At 37.6% G+C, this 18,589-nt stretch overlaps 2 protein-coding genes across 2 annotated transcripts in view; one reads left to right on the plus strand and one right to left on the minus strand.

Annotated features, from left to right (window-relative positions):
- Nucleotides 1–4,893, minus strand: part of ITK (IL2 inducible T cell kinase) — a 41,985-nt gene extending 37,092 nt beyond the window's left edge. Inside the window, exon 1 of the mRNA XM_014059567.2 lies at nt 4,651–4,893. Within this exon, the coding sequence (XP_013915042.2) occupies nt 4,651–4,851 (201 nt within the window). The 5' untranslated portion in view covers nt 4,852–4,893. The remainder of the gene's footprint in view (nt 1–4,650) is intronic.
- A 6,424-nt stretch (nt 4,894–11,317) lies between these two features.
- Nucleotides 11,318–14,001, plus strand: MED7 (mediator complex subunit 7). The gene is made up of 2 exons (XM_014059564.2): nt 11,318–11,462; nt 12,635–14,001. The coding sequence occupies exon 2, from the start codon at nt 12,652–12,654 to the stop codon at nt 13,342–13,344; it is 693 nt and encodes a 230-aa protein (XP_013915039.2). The 5' UTR covers nt 11,318–11,462; nt 12,635–12,651; the 3' UTR covers nt 13,345–14,001.
- Nucleotides 14,002–18,589: the final 4,588 nt, after the last annotated feature.

Below are 18,589 nucleotides of genomic sequence, written 5' to 3' on the forward strand. Positions count from 1 at the left end.
TTATTTTCCAAATGGGTTAGCCTCTTCTTCTATGAAGGAGAGAACTACCTATGTTGGTAGAACTACCAAATGTTGCAGGCAGGGAAAAGCATATATGATCAGCATATATGACCACCCATTGGGGAATGAATATCAAAAAAGTCAAGATGGCAGTTGTGATTATGCAACACAAGCCCCTGACTCTAGAAAGTCGTGACCCTCTGCAAAATAGATACAAATTTTACTCATGTCATATGAAGTATTCCTTGCAAGTAATAGCATGCCATTACATTTTGACACATTTTGGCTAGTAATAGTTCTAAGCTGTATAAACAGAGGGATAGAATCAAGATCACATGAAGTGTTTATACCACTTTATAATGCCTTGGTAAGGCCACACTTGGAATACTGCATTCAGTTTTGGTCGCCACAATGTAAAAACGATGTGGAGACTCTAGAAAGAGAGCAGAGAAGAGCAACAAAGATGATTAGGGGACTAGAGGCTAAAACATATGAAGAATGGTTGCAGGAACTGGGTAGGTGTAGTTTAATGGGGGGGAAGATTAAGGGGGACATGATAACAATGTTCCAATATCTCAGGGCTGCCACAAAGAAGAGGGAGTCAAACTATTCTCCAAAGCATCTGAGGATAGGACAACGGGTGGAAACAAATCGAGGAGAGAAGCAACTTAGAACTAAGGAAAAATTTCCTGACAGTGAGAACAATTAATCAGTGGAACAATTTGCCTCCAGAAGTTGTGAATGCTCCAACACTGGAAGTTTTTAAGATGTCTGAAGTGGCGTAGGGTTTTCTGCAGGGGGTTGGACTAGAAGACCTCCAAGGTCCCTTCCAACTCTGTTATACTATATTCTAACACATAAGTGTAACCATAGGTCAGATTTGCCCCAGGGATGTTCACACGATTATATACAAGCTATGCAATCTAGAGACTACCTTGCATGTCAAAATACTGTAGTCCATATTCCATTAATAGGGAGAAAATGCAGTGCAATGAACCACAATCAGGATGCAGGTAATATATATTGATGAATAATTTTCTATGACCTTACTTTTCTCAGGCTGAGGGTCATACCTGGCCCATGAGTTGGTATGCCAAATTGCAGCCTGTAAAAAATGGGACCATGTTCCCCACAAATGAATATTATTTAGTTAAATATATCAGATTCTATTTTAGAAAAAAAACTTTGTAGCATTAAATTTTACAACTTTTGGAGGAGATCTGCAGACTGGATATCAGTCCTACTATGACAACCTTGGAAGGTAGTGAGAGTGAGAGAATGAGATTGAGAGAGGGAGGGAGGGAGTCCAGATCAAAGACACCCAGAAAATGTTTAGAACTACCGGTAGGAATGAGCTTGAACCTGATCCATATCTTAGTCCAATTCCATCTTTGTACAGTAGTACACTTGAATGTATTATGCACCTGCCTTAAATTATGCCATATTCATTCTTAAAGAGAGCTCGATTTATATAGGTTATTCAAACTAATTATGGACTACATACAGAAATAGGTTAAAATAGAAATACAAGTGAATTATTACTTTATGGAAACATACCAATAAATATTGATATTTTTATCTGCTTGAAAAACAGATATGAAATGCCAATGTTTAAGAGCTACAGTGTAGAAGATGCAGAATATTTACTTCCAACCACCTGCTCTTTACTTTAACTTAAAATCAGCCATAGGGGAGCCAAACTGGTTGGATGTATTGCATGAGGAGATACTGTTCAGACAACATCCTTGACTGATCTTTGAGGAAAATAGCTCAGTGTATGTGTATTTTGGTTGGTTCCTTTTTTGTTATTAATTAAAAACACAAAATTATTAATAAAAAGTTATTAATCAATTTATTAATAAAAATACAAAATACAAAGTTTATGAACATTTATAGGGTAATTAGTGATGTCAATGGTGATTCCCAATCATTCAGTTATTTGAAAAGGTGCCTTTTCAAAAGGCAACTGGACTTTCTTGTTTTTTTCATCTTTAAGGCACTTAGTGATAAATATTTTTGGATGGCTTACAGTAAAACCAAAACAATAAATAAATTTCTACATAATACTTTTAAATCATTGGCAAAATAATGTACATTTGTTTTCTTTTTAAAAAAAATAATAAGCCAGTTTTCAAATTTATTGGGAGTGTAAAATTAGCTTTCAATCAGCTAAGATGGTACAGCTAAGATGGTACAGGAGAAAGTACAGGAGGTAGTTGAAAAAATAATTATGAATGCTGTGGCTACAGTCCTAATTCTTTGTGAGATAATTTTAAAAGATGGGAGGAGATCTCACCTCTGCTGATCTCACCTTATATTATCAGAACATAATTTACACTTTTTACCAGAGGTGTTCATCTCAGAATATAATTATTATCATACTTTATTTTACTGCTTTTCTGTTTTTCAAGATTTAACACATCACATTAAATGTAGGAAAATGTGTTGAAATTGGTGGCTCTTATCCTTGGTTTCTTTCTATGTAAGATTCACATGAATCATATCTTTTTTATTCAAGGCAGTAAAACGATATATTAAAACAAAAATAACCCCAAGACCTATTTCAATATTTACTTCCAGTCAACCTGCCTCACAAATAGAATTTCATGAGATTCAGACATAATCTTTCACCTGTATCCCTTTTTCTTCTTAGTACTTACTTATATCTCTTAAAACAAAAGTGTTTATAAAGGAATGTATGGCCACGGAACATCTTTTTACTGATTTTTTCTTCCACACAATTATGTCCAATTCTTGTAGACAAAATGGATACGTCTCTGCAGTTTTCTTGGTAAGGTTTTTCAAAATTGGTTTGCCATTGATTTTTCCCTAGGGCTGAGAAAAAGTGACTGGCCTAAAGTCACCCAGTCGCTTTTGTGCCCAAAACTACAACTCAACTTCTCCTGGTTTCTAGTTTGATGCTTTAACCATTATACCAACTGGCTGTCTTTTTACTGGTAATATCTGTCAAAAACCACTCTTGGGTATGAACGTTTTTCAGACAAGGCTTTTATCATGCAGTTGGTTGTCCTGTTATAGAACTTTACAAGAAGTTCAAACATGTTCATAAGCCATTTGGCAACCCTGGTTTTTTAATTAGTTACTTTTACCCCTTATATTATTTTCTTATTAAAAAAGAAAATACTGAGCTGGAATACCACACTGTCTTTTCATGGGAAAATCAAGGGATAACTCCAACATTCAGTCTCTTCCTTTTTGGATCTCTGCAACCTTAAGAAGTGATGAGACAAAACTACTGGTAATATAAGAAAAGAATCCCCACTTGAATTGGCAGTTCCTACCTTTGGCACTAGATGTTGCCCTTCACCTGTCTAGCTGGATAATAAAGAGGGAAACTATTCAGAATATCTCCCTTTCTATCATCCGTTACCACCTCCTATTTGTGATATTAAAAACATACCACGGAGCAAGAAATGGAAGGAAGCTGATGACATGACTTGAACCAACAATGAGCCAGAAAAAACACATTGTCTTTCATCCTACTTTTATGAGTGATTTAAAAGAAGACAGTCCAGCTTCTATGGACAGACAAAGCAATCCTAACCATTTGTAAGAATATCTGCAAAAAATGTATTTCAAGAATATCCAGGATCCTAAATTCAGAACTGTTTCAGAAATAAATAAATATACAACACAATCATAAAGTGGCAAATAGGAAACTATAATTTTGAAATACTTATGATTTTAGTAGTGGCTTCCAAATTGGTTAGCTAAACTTGAAGTGTTTAGCTGATAATGGTTACCTGCCAAGCATTTGGAGAGTTGACTGACAGACTCCCTAAGTTGGCGATCTGAAGAATGAGTCTATATTTCATTTTGCTAGGTATTTAGGAAAATAACACATTAACTTCCTTTGAGGATATCTAAATAATAGAAACAATAGTACTATCAGAACACTCCATTTTCCTGAAAAAGATACAAAGGACAATTTTTTCTGACATGGTTGTATGTGTGTGTACATATAAAACATTGGTTCTGTATGTTCTTATAGGGTTTGAGTAATTCTTGTTTACAATAAGAAATATGAATCCTGATAAATCTTTCAATTGTAATTAAAAGATTGTCATTGAGAATGATCAAGCTGATGATCAAACTTTTGAGATCCAACATTCTTGTGTGTGTGTGTATTTGTGTAAACTGAAGACACAGACAGCATGAACTAAAAACACAGAACATAGAAAAATACATAAAACCAATTTCATTTGTATTTAAGTACAATGACAATAAAGATTATACTTATAACTATGCATTAAATTGTGGCTGAATTAAAGCATTTCTCTGTAAAGGGATAAACAGCATTATACCTTTATGATGATCCTCCTCAAATACACAGGTTAAAGTCTTAATTCTCTTATTTTTCATATCAAAAATTATTAGTCTAATGAAAGCTTTGTTCTGTCCAGGTTAGCCATGGAAGTCACTAGCCCTGTTTACAAAATTGTGATGCTACGGGACACATACTATGAATGAATTCATTAAATAAATAATTTTAAACAGAGTAAAACTTTGAATCTTTGGTGTAAAAAATCAACAGTAAAATAAAATCCAGTGAAATATTCATTTTCTTAAGAACTTCTGTATCTTTTGAGTGACAGAGCTAGGAAACTTCATGGAAAATAGCACACCTACCCCAGGCCGACGTTCAAAATATGCCAGTCTTGATTTTGTTAAGACGAAGAATCGAACTTTAAAGTTGGAAGGGGAGGTTCTTCTCTTTTGCTGAGATTTTTTGATCAGTACTTCTTCCAGAAGAACACAATTATTCATTTCCAGCATGTAATGATCAAAATTCCAGGATGAAAAGGGATCTGCTCTTAATATTCCACACATGACACCAAGAAAATGAAATTAGAGACAAAGACTGAACTGTCTCAAACGTGGATACAAAAAACAATGTAGGTGCTTTATCTTTCCATCTGTCATCCAGGCAGCACTGTTCTATAGCTTCCTTTCTGATATAAAAGCCATAACCACATCCTTTCAAACACTGCGCAATACATAATTTATGTTACACATGTAATTGAAAGCTAACTCAAAACCTTGAATGACAACTGTTTGCTGTTAATCTAAAAAATAAATGCTTTGGTGAAAACACTTATGAAAAATATCCATAGAAGTATTTATTTACTTTTGTTCTTTTGTCCTACTATTCAGCTTTAGGAAGGATTGAAATTAATATTTTTAATCCTTGACCTTTTTTAACTTGATTCCAAAGTTCAGGTTTTTAACTTAGTCCATAGTTATTGATATACTTGGGAGTTATTCATTTCAGAAAGTCTTGAGTATACTTAATTTATGTTGATATTTCTTCATGACATTGTAGAAAATAAATGCAGAGATATTTTATAGAGTCTATAAAATATCTCTGCATATATATAATATAGAGAAATAGATGCCCTAAAATGTAAGCACTTATTTCCCACATGCAAACAAAGCCACAAAAATAGATTAACCATTATTCATTGATCAAAACAGGAAATCAAATAATTGAATGAAATCATTTGGCACAAATCATAAGTTTTGACTGTTTATAACTATATAAAATTATAACTACTTACATTTTTAGGGTGTTTGAATGTTTTTTCTATCTATGAGCCCATTCCCTTACTCATTCATTATCTTTTAAATTTATTGTGTGCTCATTTAGTTGTTTAGTTTTGTCCAGAGGTTCAACCAAGAATATTATCATGGTGTCTGTGCTCAGTTTCAGTAGAATTTGTAGGTCTGCAATTGTTTTCAAATAGTTGTTTCATTGTTTTGAATTAAAGTTTAAGGAAAGCATATCAGATAGGGATGTCAAACTTGTGTTGTCATGGTGGCATCACATGATGTAACAAGACTTCCCCCTTCCCTAAACTGGGTGGGGGTGGAGCCAGCACATGACGCATCCGGCCAATGGGCCGTGCGTTTGACACCCCTGATGTAACGTATGTGGGAGAATGTGGATTATCCCAATTCTTGACTGGCTGATTAAGTCAGTTAGCATGTGTTGGAAGAAATATCCATCTGGTTCAGTTTCAAGTGGGGAGAAAGACACTGGAAAAATGGAGACTGATTGGAAAGATGATTTACTGATGGACAGGACTACATGGGTTTGAGGTCCTGGGCAGCTGAACACATGGAGAGTGAGAGGTATTTATACCCTCTCTTGGCTTTGAACTTGAGCTTCCTATTCCTGTGCAAGAATATGCATTTTATTGGCTGCTGTCAAACTCCCATGGGGCTATGCAGGGGTCATAGCTGAGGTTATCTGAGGTAAGTTTGGTTGAACCTTGCTGGGTGATGCAATGTCCTTAGGAAATTTTGAAATGCAGTGAGCCCTGCTGCTAGATGCGGAGAGGGCTAATCCTATTATGTCCTGAGGGTCATGTCTTAATCCCATCACCCTGGAGCTGAAGATCTAATTGTCTTGTAGATAGGCTGGCCCAGTCCTGGTCAATGGGCATCAAATATCTGCTGGGGGCAGGGAGCTTCAGGGAGTTGATCTTTGTCTTTAAAAATGTTTCTCCTTTTCTCATCCAGGGAAATATAATATTCTGCCTTTTTAATATTTCCTAGAATATTTCTTCTAGCAGAGGGGTGGTTGCTAACTTTCTACACGTGCAACTGATACCACACATAAATGAAGGTAGCCACATCTCCTAGCAGGCGGGAGACAATAATCTTTCTACTAAAGAACACTACTTTGACCAAGGAGATCTGCACAATTAGAGGGCAGTCTTTAAATATTCTAGGAATTATTATATCTCCAGAAAATGTGATCAAGATAATAGTTTTGCAGATATAGATTCATTTAAATGATATTTGTTTAACCTATCTGAATTGGATTGCAGCAAGATAGAGTTACTAAAGTTGCTTGGTGGTTTTGAGGAATTATATTTTCTAGAAAACTGCATGGGGAAGACTGCCTTGGCCAATCTTCCTCTCAGCATTTTAGTATACTTGACTACTGTATTTTTCTGAACTGCCAGTCAGGATTGAGTTTGGCTGTGCTGTTTTACAGAAATCTAGTACTTTGTTTAGGGCTATGTGACACAGATGACACAGATGGACAATAATTGACTTATAGTCAATTGATCTGCAAGATTCCATATTGGGCTTATCCACATGACTATGTTGGCAAAGGTTGAATTGAGGTCAGTATGTTGATGACATCCAGTTCAATTACTCCTCACCATCCAACTCCAATAAAAAGTCTTTCCCAAAGACTTTATAAAAGGTTTATAGTCTGGAAGTGATCCTTTATATAAGGTGACCAGATTTTCAGATTGGTAAAGAGGGACACCATTGACCGGAGGGGGGGGGGCTTGATTAAAAAATTTATATTTTGTCAAAAGGTCAAACAAGGCGATTATATGACCCCAGGAGACTGAAACCATCATAAATATGAATCTGTTGCCAAACATCAAAATTTTGATCACGTGACCATGAGGATGCTGCAACTGTCTCTAAGTGTGAAAAATGGTCGCTAAGTGTGAAAAATGGTCATCAGTCACTTTTTGCAATGCCATTGTAACTTTGGTCACTAAATGAACTGTTTGAAAGCTAAAGCTAGCTTGCATTATAATGCCTTATGCTAGCTTACATTTTCAAGAGAGAAGCTAAACTCCTTATTAGAATTGAAATAGAAATGAATAGAGTAGAGTAGAGTAGAATAGAATAGTTTATTAGCCAAGTGTGATTGGACACACAAGGAATTTCTTTGGTGAATATGCTTTCAGTGTACATAAAGAAAAATAAAATAGAATACATTAATCAAGAATCAGAAACTACAACACTTAGTGAGTCTCTCTCCCCCCCTCTCTCTCTCTCTCTCTCACACACACACACACACACTCCTCCTCTGGATTCACTGGGCCGTTTATAAATTCCCCCTCCTGTGCACACCTTCAGCCTCCCTCTCTCTCTCACACACACACACACACACATACTCACACACACTCCTCCTCTGGATTCACTGGGCCGTTTATAAATTCCCCCTCCTGTGCAAACACTCCTTCAGCCTCTTTCTCCCCTCTTTCTGGATTCGCTCCGAAGTTTTTAAAATTACCTCTTCTGTATAGAGACCAGGTTATCAGCCACATGAGACATACACTGTGTTTCTATGGCACAGTAATACCCTCCCCAAACAACATGCAATGCCAATTTAGAAGCCCCAAGCAGCCGAGGCGAAGCAGCAGTCCGGGGGGAGGGGGAGGGGCTGAGCTTGGACAGCCTCGGAGGCAGCCGCTAGCTCCGAGAGAAAGAGAGAGAAAGAAGGGGTGAGGGAGGGGCTGCTCAAAGCAACAGAAGAAAAAATCCATGAGGGAAGCCCGCGGTCTCCACATGGAGTAAAGTCTTCTCCTCCCTCAGCCATTGGCAACAGCTCCCAAGGACGCGCGGGTGGGAATGCGCTTGGCTCGAAGAATATACGCTCCCAGTTGCTAGGAGAACCTCAAGGCGGGACTTTTAAAAAAAAATCCAGGGCACGGGACAAATTGTTCAAAAGAGGGACTGTCCCGCTGAAATCGGGACATCTGGTCACCTTACATTCAACTGTCACTAGATTATTGGTAGGAAGCTGTGACAAGACATGCCTTTACACAATTATTCCTATTCAACCATCACATTTTTGTCCCACATTTAAAGAAATTGCTTCCATGCTGTATTTTGGGCATATTTGCTACTGCTGCTACTGCCAAATGGAAGGGGCCTTAGCCAAGCTTATGGTATTACTTTTGATTATTTGTTTTATGAAACTTATGAATCCTGATACTATGCTCCTCACTTATTGCTATTGCCATTGGCTTCTTATAGAACAGTATATAACATAGCATATATTAAGTACTCCTAAGTATGAAGAATGTGCAAAAATTGTGATATAGGCTTTCTCTTTTAATTTGCATTCAAAGATTGAATGTTTGAAAATATTTGCATTTAAAGGAGCATAGATTATATACAAGATTTTGTTACTGAATAAATTCTTTCCATTCAAATCTTAAGCTTAAAAGTGAAATGTTAATTTGACTTAAAAAAAATAATACTTGGGATGGGTTGTTATGTCATTTTTCAAACCTAAATCATCCCCCAAACCTGCCTTTCTCAAAGCAAAAGGCTATTTGCTATAAAAGCATGGCAAAACATAATTGTTAATCCCAAAGTGTGCTATTGCTTTCTACAGATCATTGTATTTTTAAAAAAACAACAACAAAAAGTTCCTGTCAAGCCATGATTAGTACTGCTCTCTGCTGGCTAACTGTGGCATAACATAAAGGCAAACGTAATAAAGTGGATCACAAAATAATACATATTTTTGTTGTTTTCATTTGTTCTATTAACAATGTATTTTTCATGTGAAATTTAGGTGGCAGTAGAAATTCATTTGGAAAACTAGAGTTTGAAACATATTGGATAATATATCAATTATATTCTTTATGCTGTTACAAATTAAAAATCAGTGGGTGAGTGCGTTGTTTCCCTAGTAATAGAGGCTCCATAGTTATATTCCTGGATCCCTAGGCAAGGGATCCCTAGGTAAGGCCATGTCATCAGGCTATTTTGGAAGACTAACAAGATGAAGCTAATCTGATCTAATGGTGTTCTAAAGAATAGGGGTCGTAGCAAAAAAGGTCTTCCTGGGTCTCATCAGATGACATTTTTTCATGGACAGGACTCACAATATATACTTCTTGCTGGATCTGGTAGAGTGGGTAGATGTGACTGGTGAGATACCTCAAATACCCATCTTCCAGATGTGAAGAAGTAAGGTTCTCCAATGACGAAAGTCTTCGGAATTTCAACTGGTAGCATGTGGATGTAGTCTATCTCATAATTTTAAGAACTCATCTTGTTTTCATCTAACATTTTAGTGTTTTGCATTATTAAAAAGGGACAAAAATTTCATCATATCAGAACCTACATATATTCAACTAAAATTTTCCAGGCACTGTGATCAACATACCGGTAGTAACTCGGTGTCTTTCCTGATAACATAAAAACAGTCACTTTACGATAGAAGAACCATCTTTTCTGGGAGCATAAGCATACATTACGGTACTGAAAATCCCTTTTCTACCCAATTGTCCAATATTGTATCTAGCCACCATATTTTACCCTGGAGCCATCAAAAACATTAAGCAAAGCCAGGTGATAAAACAAATACACACAATACTATATAAACCATACAGATACAAGGGTAAATTTGCACTTGAATATTTCATGGTCAAGAAATTTAACAGCAGATTTTAAAACATCAAAGATATTTGGGGTCTTCCAAAATGTTATACAGGACCTTCCCAAGACGTTTTACTGAACAGAATATGGTAAAATGCAATTCAATATCTCATGTATACAAATGGACAAAAATGGGTATTCAATTTTAATTCTGGTGAATGAATAAAATTACCCACTGCACTTTCCAGCATCGGGGATGGGTATCTTAATAAATTCGGCCTTGCTCTCTGAACAGTTTAAGTTTGTTCAGTGCTAATTCTCTTCTAGTATTTACTGACAATAATCTATGGACAAAATTGGACTGACAATCTGGTTATTTGGGGCAATTCCAGCTTTGCACAACTGATTGTTTCAGGAAAGAATAACTTCAGAGGATTATTTTATTATATAAATTTAGACATGATTCAAATTAGTATTTCCTATACAAGTGTTTTAGCACCAGGTACTTCAACTTCTAGTAACCCATTGTGGCAAATTAGTTGCACAATCCTTTATTTTACATTTATGGACAATCGTGGATTTACACAGACAAGGCACAACATATAGTCAAAGTAAGTTTTTAGATTCCCCCCACCCCCGTCCTATCTGCAATAACGGGAAATGTGTTAAATACAGTCTAGCAGAGAGGAAAATGGCAAGAACCTATTTTAAAATTCTTAAACACGAACACTTTTCCCAGGGAAGATCTGATTTTGAAAGAATCTGAATAACATTTGTGTGGTCGGCTACAATAAAACCCTGGCCTAGATAGTTTCATGGCTCCTCTAAACCACGATAAGATTTCAGGAAATATGCACCACCCGAAAACAACCCCCCCCCAACGCCCCTCAATCTGCTTAAAGGCATCTTCTTAGTAAGATGTCAAGGGGGAAAAAGCGGCAGCGGGGAGGGGGTTGAAGAAAACAAAACATCCATTAAACAACTGACTGCCAACGAAAGCCACACGCGCAAGTTGCAACGCTCGGCTCCGCCCCGCCCCTTTTATTGCCCTGCGATTTGCTTCCAACGGCGTCTTTTTCGTTTTTCTGCTCGCGCGGTTTGGGGGCGCTCGCGCCTCCGCGGAAGCCAATGAGGAGAGCGGTGCGCCGCATGCATAGATTGCGCGCGCCGGAAGCGACTGTTTATTGCTGAGAAGAAGCGGAGTGGATACTGGTAACTGATACTGTGGAACGGAGCTGCTGGAAGCCCGCGACTGATCTCTTTTGTTGTGTCTGTGAGGGCAATATCAAGTAAGCCAAAGGTTTTCACTTCGGGATTCCCCCCCCCCCTCCCCGACACTCCTGTAGTGCCGGGACCAATTCTTTTTCCCGATGCCTTTTGGGAGTCTGCATCCTGCAATTTTCCCGCTTGTTTTGCTCTAAGAGCATTAGAGGCCTGAGTTTGGAAGACTTCCGGTTTGCAGTTATGGCGGGTTTTTCCTCTTAAATGATATTTTCGTGCACGGCGCCCATAATTCAACCAGCCTCCCCCTTGTCTTCCACTTAGATATTCCTTAATATGGAAGGAGAAAAGAGAGGTTAGCGGATTGCGCACGACTTTTCCTCGGACCAAATATTAAAAGCAATCATCATCCACGTTCGCATTCACGATCCCAAATCTGTTCCCTGCCTTATATTTGAATATTGGGCGGAGAGAATTTGTTGTTCACTCTCTTCTAAAAGCCAGTGTAGATTTATATTTAGTGAAGAAGGAAAGAGAACGGGAAGTTAGGAAAAAAAATGTGATGTATATATATAGACATATATTGGAACGACCTCTTCAGTTAGAGAGAATATACATAACACACCTAGGTATAGATTATCAAAGTTATGTCAGGTTTTATAGTTCGTGTAATGTGATGTTTTTGTTTGTGTTTCTCTAGAAGTGGATTTCTGCACAAGGCAAGGAAGTGGAGTAGATGATCTTGAATGTATTATCAATTTTGTGTATTTCTTAAAATATGTATGGTTGGTGGAACCAAAAATACAGTATAATGAAATTTATACATAATTGCGCCTTGACATGTACTCAACATAATACATGTTGAGGTGCAATTTGAGAATCTTTTTGACCAACTATCTGAACTTTTACATAATTGTAAAGTTGTGAGCAATAATATTAATAGGATATTAAAACAGTAAAGAAAACTTGTGTCAACTCTCTTACATGTTCTTGGGAATATAATTCAAGTGTATACATTGCATAATGCAAATTATTTTTGTCAATTTATTTTAAATCCTCTAAATATTTATAAACAGGTGGCAGATAATTCCATAATTCGTGTTAATAAATAGTATTCTTAACCATTTGGTATGTTGGACAAAAACGTTTTAGCTTTATTGTAATGTATAAATGCTTATATGTCTTGTATGTGGTATTTAAATGCTGATTTTATTATGTTTGCAAATTTTATCTCTTCTAGCAATTTGTTCTGCTGCAATGGGTGAACCTCAGCAAGTGAGTGCCCTCCCTCCACCTCCAATGCAATATATTAAAGAATATACTGATGAAAATATTCGGAAAGGTATAGCTCCTAAGCCTCCACCACCTATTAAAGATAGCTATATGATGTTTGGAAATCAGTTCCAGTGTGATGATCTAATTATCCGACCCTTAGAAAGCCAGGGTATTGAAAGATTGCATCCCATGCAATTTGATCATAAAAAGGAATTAAGGAAACTCAACATGTCTATCCTGATCAACTTCTTAGATCTCTTGGATATATTAATAAGAAGCCCAGGCAGCATAAAAAGAGAAGAGAAACTGGAAGATTTAAAACTGCTATTTGTTCATGTGCATCACCTTATAAATGAATATCGACCTCACCAAGCAAGAGAGACTTTAAGAGTCATGATGGAAGTGCAGAAACGTCAGCGTTTAGAAACTGCAGAGAGATTTCAGAAACATCTAGAACGAGTTGTAGAAATGATTCAGAATTGCTTGGCTTCTCTGCCAGAAGATTTACCTCATTTAGATGGAGGAATGAGAATAAAAGCTGAACCAATGGACACTGAAGACAGCATAAACTGTATTGGATCGAATGAACAGCAAAGAACAATCTCTAGCGTAAAAAAAGATCAGGTTTTGGATAAAGATGCTAACATGTGTAGCATTATTGATGAAATGACATGAAAAAGCTTTGGATTTGGGATTTTCAGGGAACATGCAACTGATGCCAAGGAATTAGAATATGATGTTTCTTTTCCTTTTGCTATGACTATTTAAACAGTAATGGAACACAATGTATAAATCAGTAAATATTGATAATTTATTTGTTTAGCTTTTGCATGTATATACTTGACTTTAAAGTACATCAGTCTTACTGATAACTTTACCCATTATACTAATTATACATATCAGTATCCAAATTTTGCTGATGGTCATTATTGAAATATGGAGGTACTTTAAGGAATTTAAATACATGTGATGATTCCTTGTTTAGGTTAAATTAAATTAAACATGTATACAAAGTGAAAGTTAAAACAATAAATATTTTTGTTCTTGTTATGAATGTTTGTGAATTAAAGTAATTGCTTCTGAAGATAAGGAAGCTTGGCGACTAACATTTATTAAAAAGAATGAAATTCCAAATTCTTTGAGATAACTTTATCTTTAAAATATTTAACAGAAGACTTGATCCAAATTAGCCTTGTATTTTACAGGATGAGCCATATTGCTTCCACCCTATTTAAATATAACTCAATTGTATTGGGTTGTAATACAGTTGTTCTTCAGATCATAACTGCTTGTTAATGCTGACTTAAATATATTTGAATTACTGTGTTGAAATCTTTGTATGTGTGTTTGCTAAAGAACTGGAAGTATAGAAACAGTATAGCCATAGTATGTATATATTCAACATTTATATCACATAACATGCACTTAAAACATTTCTATATTTCTACACAATCAGGAAAAATTTCTATATAAAGTAGTTCTTATGGGCGAAGAAAAAAATATTTGCAAGAACAAATACTAACATATACATACCAAAGAACAAATTAAGTTGTGTATTGTTACAAGGTAATGAAATTATTTTTGATCTCTAGAGATTGAATTTTACCAAATTCCATTATTTTCTGGGGGAAATGTGAGGGTGGCAGATATTTTTCTGACTTCAATCTATATAGAATTTTTACTTTGCTAATATGGTGTAACCAGAGGTGGTTTTGTACTAATTAAAAGTATTAGGGAAAGTCAGTAACATTTGGCTTCAATTTGTCTTCATCACCAAGCTTGTATTTCTTTATACCATATATCATGCAATTCAGAAAGTCTTTCAATTCTCAAAAGTAGCTTTCCAAAATAATTCTAATTATTTTTGTGGTGATTTTTAGTGCCCCCCCCCCATATGTTCATATGTTGGGTATAGATTTTATTTTATTTGGGCTAATTTGAGTTATCTCAAAATTAGAAAATATAGTTTAGCTAACAAAGAGAACAGTAATTAAAATTCACCTCAGAAATTCAATTACCATATTATTCGGCGTATAAGACGCACCAAGATTTTGAAGAGGCAAATTTTTTAAAAAAAGTTTGCACTCTGCAGTCCCCCCCAAAACGGCCCGTTTTTCACGAAAATGGGCCTGTTTTTTTGTTTTTTTTTTACCCCAAAAGGCATGAATAGCCTTTAGGAGGCTTGTAGTGTACTCTGGGGGTTGGGGGGGAAACGAACAAAAAATGCCCCATTTTTTCCTGAAAATGGACCCGTTTTTTGTCAAAAAAAAAAAAAACCAAAAGGGCATGCATAGCCTGTAAGAGGCTTATAGAGTGCTCCTGGGAGCTTGGAAGGGGGACAAAATTGAGCAAAAAATGGTCCAGTTTTTCGCTTATTTCTACCCTCCCCAGCCCAAAGGAGCACTCTGGAAGCTGCCTAAAACCTCTGAATGGCCATTTTGGTGAAGGGGGGGGGGTCCGGGAGGAAAACATTCTGTATTCAGTGTATAAGATGCACCCAGATTTTCAGCCTCCTTTTTGAGGGAAAAAAGTGTCTTATACTCTGAAAAATATGGTATGTAATAAATACTTATCCAAAAATTGTACTTAGTTTATCCTAGTATTACTAATGGTAATTGGTAGTAGTGATATTTTACTACTATCATTGCAATGTTGATTCATTTACACTTTAATATTCATGAGAAAAAATTACAGTCAAATTTATAAAGAAGAGTTCAAGAAATACAAGTGGTTTTGCCAGGATGTTCCATCTTCATTTGGCATTTCAGATTTAGTAAACAACATAATTATACAGTGGCTACCAAACCAAGATAGCTTTTTCTAATCTCTTTATTTTTGCTTTTAATAATAATATAGTGCTGAGAATAGGTGAAAGCTCATGTAAAGAGAAGCAGAAAAATAGCTCTGCATTAAAAAGAATTTATAAACAACTGGAATAAAGTTCTTTTTCTTGAAAACAGTTTAAAACAATTTATGATGGGCAACAATGGGAGTTGATTTTTTTCTCCCTTAATTATATGCAACTTGTTTATGGAGATTCTTGCAATAACCTTAATATTTAAATATACTGTAGGAGATTTTATGCCTCAGCAGGAGGCAGCACCAAGCTGACTAGCTGAGCTCAAAGGCTAAGTATGGATGTCTTCACTCAGCAATTGCTTATAGATAGTAAAAAGTATCAGGTTTGGTAGTACCTATAAAAGGAGCAATACAATACAATAGCAGAGTTGGAAGGGACCTTGGAGGTCTTCTAGTCCATCCCCCTGCCTAGGCAGGAAACCCTATACCGTTTCAGACAAACGGTTATCCAACATCATCTTAAAGACTTCCAGTGTTGGAGAATTCACAACTTATGGAGGCAAGCTGTTCCACTGATTAATTGTTCTAACTGTCAGGAAATTTCTCCTCAGTTCTAAGTTGCTTCTCGCCTTGATCAGTTTCCACCCATTGCTTCTTGTTCTACCCTCAGGTGCTTTGGAGAATAGTTTGACTCCCTCTTCTTTATGGCAAACCCTGAGATATTGGAACACTGCTATCATGTCTCCCCTAGTCCTTTTCATTAAACTAGACATACTGAGTTCCTGCAACTGTTCTTCATATGTTTTAGTCTCCAGTCCCCAATCATCTTTGTTGTTTTTCTCTGCACTCTTTCTAGAGTCTCCACATCTTTTCTACATTGTGGTGATCAAAACTGAATGCAGTATTCCAAGTGTGGCCTTACCAGGGCATTATAAAGTGGTATTAACACTTCACATGATCTTGATTCTATCCCTCTGTTATGTAGCCTAGAACTGTTGGCTTTTTTGGCAGCTGCTGCACACTGCTGGCTCATATTTAAATGATTGTCCACTAGGACTCCAAGATTCCTCTCACAGTTACTACTGTTGAGCAAGATACCACATATTCTGTACCTGTGCATTTCATTTTTCTTGTCTAAATGTAGAACCTTACTCTTTTCACCATTGAATTTCATTTTATTAGATAGTGCCCAATGTTCAAGTTTGTCAAGATCCTTCTGTATCTTAAGCCTATCTTCTGGAGTGTTGGCTATTCCTGCCAGCTTGGTGTTATCTTCAAATTTGATGAGTTCCCCATGTATTCCCTCATCCAAATCATTGATGAATATATTGAAGAGTACTGGGCCTAAAACAGAACCTTGGGGTACTCCATTGCATACTTCCCTACACGTAGATGCAGTTCCATTGAGGACTACACGTTGAGTGCGGTTGGTCAACCAGTTACGTACAAATCTATCTAGTGGTAATGCTGTCTAACCCATATTCTTCTACTTTATCTAGTAGTAGGTTATGGTCTACCTTATCAAATGCCTTACTGAAGTCCAAGCAAACTATATCGACGGCATTCCTCTGGTCCACTAATTTTGTTACTTTGTCAAAGAATGCAATAAGATTAGTCTGGCATGATTGTTTTTGACAAACCCATGTTGGCTTTTAGCTATTTTTATACTTCTAGGTGTTAGCTAATTCGTTGCTTGATTATCTTTTCCAGAATCTTTCCTGATATTGAGGTCAGGCTGATAGGTCTGTAGTTTCCTGGATCTATTTTTTTCCCATTTTTGAAGATGGGAACCACATCAGCTCTTTTCCAGTTCTCTGGCAGTTCCCCGGTGCTCCAGGATCTCTGAAAGATATAGTTCTGAGATCTCGTCTGCCAGTTCCTTCAGAACCCTGGGCAATGTTCCCTCTAATTTTTTTTCAGTGTGAGCAGAAAAGTATAGTGTTTGAGCGGCACATTTCCATGCCTGAGCACCTGAATATTTTTCACAGATGTCACCTAAGACAACACCGAAATCAGTATTATTTGAAACTCAAAGTTATGTTTATTCAAGGTACCCGCTTAATTAAAAGTGTTATATAATATCAGTATCACTTAAGAACGCTCCTGCTTAGCAACCAAAATGTTGGCTCAGAAAGTCTGGCATTTGAAGAACGCAAATCTTAAAGCTGTTGTTACAAGATCCTTGCACCCCTAACCCTTTAGGAAAAAAAACCTCAGGGGTCTTCAAACCTGACAGCTTTAAGACTTGTGAACTTCAACTCCCAGAAATCCTCCTCCAGTCATGTTGCGGTGATGTCATCTGTTCCATCTTCGGTTTTTTCACTGGCAGCAGGGCTGCCGCTGAAGATGCCGACAAGCCCCCCCCACCAGAATAACTGCTGCCGCCGCCTCCTCCTCCAACAGCACCACCACATTTGCTGCCCGGTGCTGCGGCTGAGGTGAAGCTGCCAAAGCTCCCACTGGAATCCCCTCCTCTCCGAGCACCTGAGCTGGGCACTGCATTTACCCCTGCCGCCACCTCATCCTCTGCCGTGCTTTTGAGAAGCCATGAGGTCTTTTTTTCCTGCTCCTGCCCCCTCCGCCGCCTTCCTATTGGCTCCTGCAGCCTCATGGCTCATCAAAAGCACTGTGGAGGAGGAGGGGGGAGGGATAATGCAGGGCCCAGCTCAGGTGCTCCGCGTGGAGGGGGAGACACCACTGCCATGGGCAGGGCCGCTGGTGGGAGCTTTGGCGGCTTCACCTCAGCTGCAGCGTCGAGCGGCAAATACGGCAGTGCTGTTGGAGGGGGAGGAGGAGGCAGCAGATATTCCGGTGGCAGCACGGGCTTTGGGGGTTTACTTCAGCCGCAGCACCGGGCACAAGCGGCTAGGATTGGCTGCCCACAAAGGACTTCCCCGGGCTTGCTTTGCTGAACACGGGGGCGACTGACGCTAGTTTGAGCGGCTGCGGCCGGCACAACCTACCATCAGTCACTACGTGCTCATCAAAACAAGTCTGGGAAGGTCCTTTGCAGGCGGCCAGTTCTAGCCGCCCACAAAGGACTTCTCCACGTTTGCTTTGCTGAACACAGAGTGACTGACGGTAATGAGCGGTGCAGCCGCGCCTAGGAGGTCCTAGGAGA

Source organism: Thamnophis sirtalis, unplaced genomic scaffold, assembly GCF_051295495.1.
Source record: "Thamnophis sirtalis isolate CommonGarterSnake01/CBP01778 unplaced genomic scaffold, rThaSir2_p1.2 scaffold_3, whole genome shotgun sequence".
Taxonomy (NCBI): Eukaryota; Metazoa; Chordata; class Lepidosauria; order Squamata; family Natricidae; genus Thamnophis; species Thamnophis sirtalis.